General features: G+C 36.1%; 1 protein-coding gene across 2 annotated transcripts in view; it reads right to left on the bottom strand.

Annotated features, from left to right (window-relative positions):
- bigmax (helix-loop-helix-leucine zipper transcription factor bigmax) overlaps positions 1-13,413 on the bottom strand; it is a 69,313-nt gene that overhangs the window by 37,217 nt on the left and 18,683 nt on the right. For both annotated transcript variants that reach the window (XM_081749095.1, XM_081749096.1), the window contains exon 2: positions 9,939-10,018. In XM_081749095.1, coding sequence (XP_081605221.1) covers positions 9,939-9,978 — 40 coding nt within the window. In that variant the 5' untranslated portion in view covers positions 9,979-10,018. The remainder of the gene's footprint in view (positions 1-9,938; positions 10,019-13,413) is intronic.

The raw sequence follows: 13,413 nt of genomic DNA on the forward strand, positions 1-13,413 counted from the left end.
AGACATCCTGGTAAAATAAACACTCAGGCGAATTCCCCCCCCCCCCCCACAAACACACACTGAAATTGTCCAGGTTTTCTATCAAATTGAGAGAAACTGAAAGTCGAAAGAAATAGTTTCATCTCGATTCTTATAAATATTTGTATCTATGCGGCCACAAAGGAAGTGTTTAATAATCGAACGCAGCTCTGACGGCAGTCATCTGCAAATAAAAGTAAAGGACAGAGGATCCGTATTACGGTAATTGATGTCACAAGCACAGACTTGCAGTGCTGCTCCACACACGGTCAAGGCATGGAAGAGCTCATTTGGAACACAAAAACAGCATTTCTACTTGTCACATTTTGTTAATAATGATTTTGTCAGATGTTCTCTTTTTTACATCATGAATTACGGTAATTTCGTTTACAACACACAACTTTCGTATAAAAATATTATTCTTATTCTTATTACAAGGGTTAGTCATAAATCTTACAATATTTTCACAACCCAAATAGCAGATGCGTGTATAAGCCGTGACCAACCGTAAGCACACGACCGAATTGGCTCAAGAGGTAGTGTGGTAAGCTATTTAACACGAAGGATTCCGCTCCGCCAGTATCTTCAGTCAGTTTTTAATGACAGTAACTATGAGTGCTTAAAACATCTCATACGTCAACTGTTACTTAAAGAGTCAGAACTCGGGCAGCAACCCAAACCATTGTCACGCGAAAGGGGAAGGTACAGTGAACCACAGCACAGAAACTCATTGGTTTCAGACATTTCGTGCAGGTTGTAAAAATTTTAAAGATCATCCAAGGTTCGGCCGCCTTAGGCTAACATATTTTGAAGTCATACGACAAGCCACTGAGGGAAATCCATTCACAAGCACATGACAATTGTCAATTCAGCTCGGCATGGCCCAGTCCGCTGCAGTGCGTAACCTTCACGAACTCGTGAAAATTATCACGAGCTGCCCCATTGTGCTACACGAGCTGACTCCCGTTCAAGGTCAAAGGAGAATGAGTATGTGCCTACAACTGCTGCAAATCCGCGCGTTCCCTGAAACTGTTTTCACACGCGGCGGAAAGTGAGCGCTTTTACGAAAGCTGAATGTGCAAAAACAGTGGTACAGCAAGGGCCAATTTCCAGAATTGGTCGTCAAATAGGGCCGTTTCGAGCATAAAGGTATACTCTGTATGTAGTGGAACTACGAGGGGATAATCCACTTCGAGTTCCTTTCTAACGGTCTACCATGAATGTTAATCTTTATTCCGAACAGTTGGAGCGGATTTGTGCTACACTACGCCAAAACATCCTGCATTTGTGTCCCGAAAGTTCGCCTAGCTGCAACAGGATAACGCAAAGCCACACTCACTTCGAAAAACGCAATAAAAAATTCAAGAATTTGATGGCATCGAACTGATGCCACACCCAACATATAATCATAACCTTGCCTTCACGGATTATTACCTCTTCGGCCCATGGCGCATTTCCTGATATCACAATGCTTCACCAACCAGCACAAGATGGAAACAGCAGTGACTGCCTTCTTTATTTCTTAGGACAAGACGTGGTATCGATGTAGAATCGAGGAACTCGCAGGAAGGTGGCTGCAGACAGTCCAACACGAGAAGATATACTCAATATTAGGCTGATTCCATTGTATTGTAATAAATACAGGTATGTTGCACAGGTATAAATACTGCACGACTTATGGCTCACTCTTGTATTATTAAAATTCTTAAAAAGTTCAAACATTACTTAAGCCACATTTCACTACGTTTGAGACAATTATTTTGGTTGCTTTGCAGTTTAATGTCTCTTTCCTTTCAACACCAAGCCTATATAAAACGTATAGTTACAGTGTAACTGGGCTGGCCGATTGATGGGAATTTAAGCCCTTTTAAGCATAAATGTTGTATGATACAAAACTATTACGTAAGTTACACTGTCCTACCGGTAATCGAACTCGGGACCAAGCAAACGAAAAGCACGTGCGTTAGCCAGCGGCGGCTCAGCTTTATGTGGGATCCCAAGCACATGAGCTCTCACCAGGAATCGAATCCGGATCTCCCGCGCCATCGGCTGGCCATACAAACACAACGATGGTCTATTTTTGTGAGAAAAACACGTAACGTTGTTCGGTTTAAACCGGACCGGTTTTGAACGGCACTCACTTTAAGAGAAACCTCATCGCCAACACCAATGGTTTTCTTTTGAACTACCAGCACCGTGGACTATCGATTGACAACAAGTTTCACTTGGAGCAAACTCCGACAAAGCATGGACAAGATAATTGAGTTGCATTTCTTCCTGTAATCTTTTCAGAAACTAACACGGGTGCACCGACGTCGATGTTGGAGATATCTTTACAACAGACCAAAGTCGCAGAAATAGAGTGGAATGCCATCAAGGCACTTCACACGAATGTTTGGAAACAGAATGATACGAATTACTAATTTTCGTTCCATTTCCTGATAAAAACGCAGATGTTTGGCGATGTGATTTGAAATCTTGTCCATATTGATTCTCACCTGGTTGGCATCTGACGTACAACTGTGGGATGTCGATTCCAAAGATAAGTATCATGATGGATTCTTGTCAGTATCTTGCATTCATTTCCACGTTTTTATCAACCTTGTATATCAGCAATTTCCCTGCATAACGAAATCCCATAACTACCATAAACTTACATGGGAAACTCCCAGCAGTGATAAACAAAGCTGAAGCGGCCTTTGGCATCGCTATCACGATATGTCAAGCGCCCAAATGTGATCACTAGCAGTGAGGTGAGTGTATGCATACTTCATCCATTGTGACGCCTGTCTGCCATTTGGACCTCACCAGGTGTGTTTCATACATTTTCATGTGATTCGTTGTTCATTCTACAATGTGGTGCGGAAACAGGTGGTTCTTGTGGGTCTTACGGACGCACTTCAGCTGGAGGCGCTTACGAATGGCTATATTCACAGTTGGTGCCACACTAAATCGCTGGCCCATTGCACGTTAGGTCGACGGATTTTGCTGGATGTCAATTGGAAGATTCCCTCCAACACTGTAGGTGTTGTTCCCTTGGAGCCTTCTTCCTGGTGTTTTTTTGTGGGTGACCGTTTTGCCATGGTCTCCTGGTTTGTGTAACGGACCACAATAGCGTTCTCTCGACACTGTTTTACTATGTATATGTAACAAAAACGAGCATAGAAAAGATCATGACATATCCTTCTCAGTAGCGGTTTTATTTATGTGCTATTTAACGATACTCACCAACTTCTAACTTAAATTACTCCTCACACCAGCATACACGTCACTGCGTCATTCTCCAGATGGTAATGGCGTTCCTAATTCAGTCCGATATAAACCGAACAACTTTCTGGAAATAGGCACATGTCAAAGCATAGAAAGGTCTTACTAACACCAACCAAGTAATTCATATTTTGATCTTCCGCTAAAGAACCCTTATCCAAGGTATTTAACTACTCTGGAACGTCAAACTAAGCATGCCTCTTCTTACTTTCATGCGGGTATTACTTTCATTCCCATTATATCGCGCGGCTGTATTTCAATGACAAACTTTCATAATTAAAATTTTTATATCTGACTTACCTGTTACCTTTAAGTTTCGGACTTCAATTCTCGAACTTTCAAGTCACGACAGGGATAGTCTCCTATGTTATGTCAAAGTTTTAAAAAAAAATCTGAATGGGGAGGAATTTGTTTGCTATAGAAATTAGACTACCTTCAATTCTTGAGTATAGTAGCACCAGTGAAAATAACCGGGGAATTAATATTGTCAGGAACTATGACTGGAGGTTCTCTTTAGTTCCAATTAAAACTACCATGACGTACTTCAGTGAAATTGCCTACCTCGATTTACTTAGATTACCCTGATTAGTTAATTGATAACCCTTATCTGAGTTTAAAATTGAATTCATATTTCTAATGTAATACGTCTCACACTCAATAACAGACACCGGTGGGACATAATTATTTCCCGTAAATGAGAGGTATGCATTACAGACTGGTTACACAAGTTTAGATTACTCACAGCTAATGTCGTAATTATGTACACAATATTACAGCAAATATATTACTTTAAATGTACATCGAAATCATGTATTCAAAATTCGAATTATTGGCACAATGAGCAGGATATCCACCTCTGTGATGTACAGGAACAGAATTATCGGTGGGGAATGCGTTTACACGCAAAATTAATGCATGTACGGTACTTTTCTTGTCAAGTCCATGTCATGTTCCTGTAAAATTCCTCCAACAATTCATTCGCGTACTGACTGTGTTTAAAGTCTTACTTACTCTGCAACAAGAACAAGGTATTATTATTCAGTAGGTGTTAAAAATTTATTATGAGTACAGAAAATAATTTCAAGTTTAGCTTGCAACTGTTTTGTGTAGTGGTTTACAAGGCTATTGACTTATGACAGAGGCATTTTCTGTATACTGTACTGCATCGCAAATTTATTTCCAACTTACGAAAAATATTTCTTGTCCTAAATTCGAATGAACTGAGTATAATTCCTGTCCGCTATGAAGAAGTTACTAAAGTACTAAGGAAAAATAAGACTGTACGTGTCCGTGAAAGAGAGGGTTCTATCTCGTAAAAATACATTGCTGGGACAAAATGATCTATCCGTTATTGAGAGGTGCCCGTTAAGGGAGGTTTCAATGTATTTCAATTTGTACTTAAGTTTCTTGTAGAATTTTTATATTATCCATGTTTGCTATCCAATAAATGACTACATACAGTTCAAATACAGGTGTTTCGTTTTCTTTAGTATCCCTGATGTGCTCTTCACGATTTGTGTAAATAAAACACTAAGTAAGTACACGTACAAAGACAAGAAAAGAAGGCTAAGTGTGAGAGAACTCAATACTTTACTTTGTTGAAAAAAAAAAAAAAGTTGAAAGAGTATTTGAAAACTGAGACACTAACATGCTAGTATATCAGTATTATTTCAATAAGAACTTCTTAAGTAATTATAACTTTTTGTAATTTTGTGTTAGCTATATGAATATGTCAACGTTTAAGGGCAAATAAATATGGGAGAGAAACAAAAATAGTATGCAAAGGCAATGATCGCACATATACACAGAATATATTAAAGTGGATAATTCCTACGTTTATATGAAGAAGTTAGATGAGGCTTGTTTCATAGAAAATTTCAATTTGCACCACTGATTACAGAATAATTGTCATGCAAACTAAACTCAGGACTGTTCCGTGGTTAAGGTAAGGCGATTGCCCCAAACCCCGTGACAGAAGAAAAAGAGAGGCTCTTCAGGGGAAAATACGAAGTTTACTATTTTTAATTAATTCTTAGGATTCAAATTCTTTTAGAGTTGATGACTGGACATAGACCAGTAGTAGACTAGACTGGTAGCTACACTCTGTAAAGAAAAAATAGCGACACTCGCTCGGATATAATTTTCACAACATACATTAACCAATATGAGTTTTTACATGAATTACTGATAATATCACAATGCATATTCTTAATAATCAGTTCATTCTTAATACTCGCGCCGCATTTTCATGTTTTTTTATATGCATATAATGAATTTATATGCATATATTAGTAGCTATGTGTGTTTTCAGCAAAAACGGCTGTGGGAAGAATTATACATAAAAGTATGAAAAATCAACAATAATAGCACAAAACAAAGAAACGTAATTTCTTAAGAGTAAGACATATTGTGTACGAACATTGAGAGGTACAATACATCAAACTAGATTTCGTATGTGGACCATGGGTTTTAGGACTTGCAGGGGAATCGTCGAGGCCTTTTGGTGACAAGGCTATTGCAAAATGCAACCTTGATTTCATGGAATCACTCCCGGATTATCTGTTCCGTGAGTTCCATTCTACCCGAGATAGTTGCCTAATGAGTCTTCTGCTCATATCGACCCAAACTTTACAATTGGATTCATGTCAGGTGAGTTTGGAGGCCACATGAGTCTTTGAATAGTCATATTCTTGCATCACGTATTAAAGATTTTCGTTCATTGACATGAAGCATTTACGTTCTGGAAAATGAAGTAGTCCATATCTTCTTCAGGAAAGTTATGTTTAGCTGTTTGAAGAATTTTACGTACCAGAATTTGAAGACATTTTGTACATCAAATGACTCTTCACATATATCCATTGTTCTGACGTCTTTGACAGTGAAGCAAGCACATACCATCACTCAGTAACTCAATATTTGCATCTCTTAAACAAAATCCGTATCAAGTTTCTCGCTCATTCGTACCCACAACTTCACACCACTATCGTTTCCTACTATTCTAAACCTTTTTCAACGGAGAAAACAACATGATTCCAGTTGTCATAAGTCCAAGTAGCATATCGCCTCACAAACGTACGTGTTGAAGTCTTCAGTGTTTTTGTTAGTTTCGACTTTCCAGGCGGTTTTTTCTTCGTAATATCCTCCTCATACAGTTAAGACAATATAGTCGTACGACTGACTGCAGTTCCAAGATCGAAACGATTTTTGGGGAAGTCATTCCTTAATTCTGCAGTGCCATTGATTTTATTTGGCGATCAGCTCTGGGTGATGCTTTCTTTTTTCTATTACACTGTTGACGAAGGGATGATTTCTTATACTATTTTTGCTTGTGAATTACTCTTTCTGCCGTCGAATGGTAAATTCTGAGTATTCCAGCCATCTCCCTTAGAGATGTAACTTAGCTGTGCAAAGCAAGAAGTATGTCTTGTTTACGTGACGACAAGTCACATTTCTTACCAATCATACTTGTTTACAGTTTACATGTAGCAACAATTTCATACAAAAACAACACTGCACAACAACAATATTGCCACTTGACACTGTTCAAACAATTACAAAGCATAGAACAATCACAAAATGCTAATTACCTGGGCTTACACATCACAAATGCAATGCAGAATTCTCACTCCAATAACTTGCGAGACGCTCTCAGGTGCCATCTGGAGAGAATATTACTGATACATAAATAATTAGTAAGCGCCATTGTACACCATAGGTGTCACAGATAATGGAAATGAATTATCACACTCATAATTTCCTTCTATTCCTCTTCTAGCCGGCTGCAACTATGGTTTTCTGTGTAAGTTAGCTTCAGAATTGAGGTGTCGCTATTTTTTCTTTACAGAGTGTATTAAAGTGAAAATTAGTCGTTACGTTATATATATATAAACACGGTTTGGCGGTCATTTTCCAATATGGCGACCAAACCCGTCACCGAATATTTCCGGACTTTTAGTATGTTGTTATATACATCTTCCCAAAGGTATATACAAAATTTCAGCTTATGATTTTTTTTTTCGGGTTTATCCCTTTTTATTTGTATGATTTGACTGGACTAATGGAAGATGTGGGTAACAGACTATTTGGCATTTCATCTGTGATACCAACTAAACAGTCATCACTTATACACGCTTTCTACAGAATCATTTCCTTCAACTATTTGAGTGCACTTCGTTGGCAACATGATATAAATGAAGCTGTAGCATTAAAATGCCTGCGCATAATAACTGTGCAGTGAGATGCCATCTGGGTCAACACTATTCCATGCGAGAGAATAGAACGGATGTTGGTATGGTAATAAGTTTCATAAAGCAGAAGAAAATATGATCTGTGGTATGCCTCATATATTCCAACGAAGACAACAATCATAGGATAAACTAAATTGTATTTTCTCTCTCTCTCTCTCTCTCTCTCTCTCTCTCTCTCTCTCTCTCTCTCTCTCTCTCTCTCTCTCTCTCTCTCTCTCTCTCTCTCTCTCTCATACATACATACATACATACATACATACATACATACATACATACATACATACATACATACATACATACATACATACATACATACATACATACATACATACATACATACATACATACATACATACATACATACATACATACATACATACATACATACATACATACATACATACATACATACATACATACATACATACATACATACATACATACATACATACATACATACATACATACATACATACATACATACATACATACATACATACATACATACATACATACATACATACATACATACATACATACATACATACATACATACATACATACATACATACATACATACATACATACATACATACATACATACATACATACATACATACATACATACATACATACATACATACATACATACATACATACATACATACATACATACATACATACATACATACATACATACATACATACATACATACATACATACATACATACATACATACATACATACATACATACATACATACATACATACATACATACATACATACATACATACATACATACATACATACATACATACATACATACATACATACATACATACATACATACATACATACATACATACATACATACATACATACATACATACATACATACATACATACATACATACATACATACATACATACATACATACATACATACATACATACATACATACATACATACATACATACATACATACATACATACATACATACATACATACATACATACATACATACATACATACATACATACATACATACATACATACATACATACATACATACATACATACATACATACATACATACATACATACATACATACATACATACATACATACATACATACATACATACATACATACATACATACATACATACATACATACATACATACATACATACATACATACATACATACATACATACATACATACATACATACATACATACATACATACATACATACATACATACATACATACATACATACATACATACATACATACATACATACATACATACATACATACATACATACATACATACATACATACATACATACATACATACATACATACATACATACATACATACATACATACATACATACATACATACATACATACATACATACATACATACATACATACATACATACATACATACATACATACATACATACATACATACATACATACATACATACATACATACATACATACATACATACATACATACATACATACATACATACATACATACATACATACATACATACATACATACATACATACATACATACATACATACATACATACATACATACATACATACATACATACATACATACATACATACATACATACATACATACATACATACATACATACATACATACATACATACATACATACATACATACATACATACATACATACATACATACATACATACATACATACATACATACATACATACATACATACATACATACATACATACATACATACATACATACATACATACATACATACATACATACATACATACATACATACATACATACATACATACATACATACATACATACATACATACATACATACATACATACATACATACATACATACATACATACATACATACATACATACATACATACATACATACATACATACATACATACATACATACATACATACATACATACATACATACATACATACATACATACATACATACATACATACATACATACATACATACATACATACATACATACATACATACATACATACATACATACATACATACATACATACATATATATATATATATATATATATATATATATATATATATATGCGCTTTGAACTTATCAAGTTCCGTTACCTAAACGAAGATCGCGCTATTACTAAACAGTTGGCTCTGTCAGGTCTACTGTTGCCAATATCTAGGATAATAAAATTTGTTACTTATAGGACTACTTCTTTGTTAATTTCGGATAATTTGTATATTTCTCTTCTATTGAAACTTGTGTCATAGCAAGGTGTATTTGGAGATAATGCAGGTGTGACAGAATACTAACCATAATAAATTAACATATTCTTACCTGCGTCATATCCACTATCACCATATGGAGAACCTGCCATTCTCCCGCATCCTTGAAAGAAGGGGGCTGGATAAGGATTTCTGAAAAATGAAAGGCATTATGATACAAAAAAATTCTCTCTGATATATTATGCAAGTAACTGTATTTAAATAGAGCAACATAAGAGAATTGAACCTTTTAAACTACATGTCTGTCTAGAGAGAAAGAAGACTACGATAAACGATTATGGATTATGATTAAATCACTGGTGGATTGCTGTAACAGGAAGAAGAAACGGATTTACTTCGCGAAGACAATGGACACTGTATTTATTACCACAAAGCCACGTCTCCTGGAAACAACCCGAAGACCTTGCGCAATCAGAAATAGATGCCCTTAAACTGAGTGATACTCAATCCAATAAATACACCAAAGCACTGCCATCTACCGAAATAAACCTTCGTTTTCAGTAGTTAAGTAATAACTTAACCGTTACAGAATCAACAATCAATATTCCGGAGAAACAATTGAACTCATTGAAGAAAATAATTAAATGGTATTTCAAATAGTTTAAACCTTAGCATGCTTGCCTTTAGTGCGCCAACTGACGGGTCTAATTGAAGCTACAACTCATATTTCGATGTGGTTCTACACATAAAGGTTATCTAAATGAAAATCTAAATCTTTAGTTAAGGGTAGAAATTGAGCATTTGTCATCAAATTATTAAAAAGATAAGTGAAAACACTGTGTTAACTGGGTCTGTACCAGGGTTTGAAAAAACCCGGGTTTTTCTGAAAAAGCCCAACCCACCTGGGGCCATATGGGTTTTTTCGGGTATTTTCGAGTTTGTTTTTTTTTTCGGGTTTAACTGAGTTTTTTCGAAATATTTCACTGTCTTTGGGGTAAAAGTGTTAAAATGTGATTTATATTTCAAGATTATCACTGTCACAACTTGCAACAATTTTGTATTCACTGCTATTTTTTTAAATGGCCGCCATTTTAAAATTCTACGTTGGATCGCCGCCAAAATATATACAGCTAACGTGTTGCAGCTTAGAGTGTTACGTGCTCGTACTCGGAAAATGTCAACCTAAAAAACGAAAATTGGGCTTTGTAACGTGGATACCTGCTATTTTGAAAGAAATGGCAGCCATTTTGAAATTTTACGTTGGTATGCCGCCAAAATCTACAGGAACTTGAGTGTCTCGTGCTTGTACCCTGAAAATTTAAACTTAGGAGACCGAAAGTGGTACCCTGTAGTATGTATGATACAGGCAGACGAACGAACAAATGTATATTGAATCATCCCAGTAACCTCAGTGCAGGGACGTAACTTGTGGGGGGCAGGGGGCAACTTCCCCCCACGGAGGCTCCCCGCCCTTCGAGAGGGGGTACTTTAAGACAAAATTTTCTTACTCCATATTCAATACGATCATGAATTTATAAATGAAACATCAAACAGGTTCACTACATTACATAATCATAACCGTGGGACGTAAAACTCAAAGATTTCATTTCATTTACATTACATAAAACAGCACACAAAAGGTAAATAAAATAAAAATTAGTCATGGGCCCATCTCAGTAAAAAAAAAAAAATGTGTTTCCCTCTCATTTCGACAGTAATTCCAACACTGAGTACAGCCTGCATTTACATATACAATTAATGGATATATATCATTTACGGATAAAAGATCATGTCTCATCAGTTTAGATTATTCAAAGGCTTCACTGTATTACATTTAATTTTCCACGTTACTTTGAAGGCAAAGGAGTCATTTTAAAACAAAAAAAATGTTTGAACATATCTTTTTTTTTTTTCGTACATTCTCAATTTGGATCACAATTTATCTTTTTTCATTTGAAAAATCACACTTCCACTCTAGACAGACCACTTACCTCTCTAGACAGGCCTGTTTCAGATTGCCGGCGCTGTGGTCGCCGCTTGACCGTTCCAAACTCTATTCCATTAAAATGATATGGATCAATATGAGCTCTTTTGTGGCTAAGTGGTTAGCACACGCGCCTTTGGCGTAGGAGGCCCGGGTTCGATTTCCGGTGGGAGCTCATGTGGTTCGGATTTCACGTTCATCAGTAGGTCCACGTCTCTTGTAGCCTCACCGCTGAACGGGACGTTAAACTCAAAATCAACTCAACGATAAGGATCAACATACATATAATACATAATCAGGGAACTTCTGCCAAGCCGAGCGGTTGAAGATAGCGACGCGACGCGAATTCGACTCGCCCTTTACCCCTTTCCCTTTCTATGTCAAATATTCAGAAACAGACATACATTTTTAATTATTTTGAATTGAAAGTCTAAATACCAAATTTATTTCTCTAAAACGAAGGAACTCCAAGTCAGGGGCATCTCAGAGAACTACTCCTTCCCCCCTCCCCTCGTTTCCTTCCCATTTCGATAAAATATTAAAAACGCTGTAACACATTTTTACTTATTTTAAATGAAAAGTCTCAATACGAAGTTTCATTGTCTAATATACAAATGTCCAAAGAGGTGTTCTCAGAGCTGGTAATAGTTTAATCAACTTTGGAACTAATTTGAATCCTCTACTCCTTCTTATCTTTATTAAGCTTTAAGATCTAATATATAATACATACATATATTAAACGATGCCGAGATACGGAATATTAACATTAATTGCTACCTCTCTTTTTCTGTTCTAGGTAATTATTTTAATGAAAAGTTTAAATACAAAACTCAACGTTTCTAACCTTAAGGGATTCCGAGATATGGACATATAATAACTGTAACCCCAATTTCCCCACTTGCACGTCATATTCCTGTATATTATATATGGCTGAGTTAAGTTCTTAGCATATCCCTGTTAAGCAGCGAGCGAATTTCTTTATATCATATACGGCTGAGTTAAAGAGTTCTAGCATATCCCTGTTCAGCAGCGAGGCTCTACAGCATAATGTGGGATTCGAACTATATGCAGCCAACCTCCCTGTTGCCTACGGTTTATATGTTCCCGGGTTTAGTGGCTAGCGCATGCATCTTTGGTGCACGTGGTCCCTGGTTCAATTTCCGACGGGAGAGCATAAAAATTATTTTCACAATCATTCATTATTCATCCGTCTCCCTTAGAATAAAGTGCATAATCGTTGGACGTTAAACTTAAAAAAAAAATCACTTCATTTTTTTCGAACCACATGCGCTCTCATCAGGAAATGAACCCGGATCTCCCGCTACATTTACACTGTGAAACACTTTAGTGTGTTTTCTTAAGGAAGTGCGTCGGGAACGGAATACAGCAAATTATGGATGCGTTAAAATATTAAATAAAACTTTTGATAAAGCGGATAGTTTCAAATATCTAGGATCAATATTAACAGAGGAAAATCATACTCACGGAGAAATTAAATGTCGACTAAAAGCAGGGAATTCGTGTTACTATTCGGTTCAAAATCTCTTGTCGTCGCGAATTCTGTCAAGGAATTTGAAGCTTAAAATGTACAAAACGATAATTA

This window comes from Thermobia domestica, chromosome 2 (genome assembly GCF_964235325.1).
Source record: "Thermobia domestica chromosome 2, izTheDome1.hap1.1, whole genome shotgun sequence".
NCBI lineage: Eukaryota > Metazoa > Arthropoda > Insecta > Zygentoma > Lepismatidae > Thermobia > Thermobia domestica.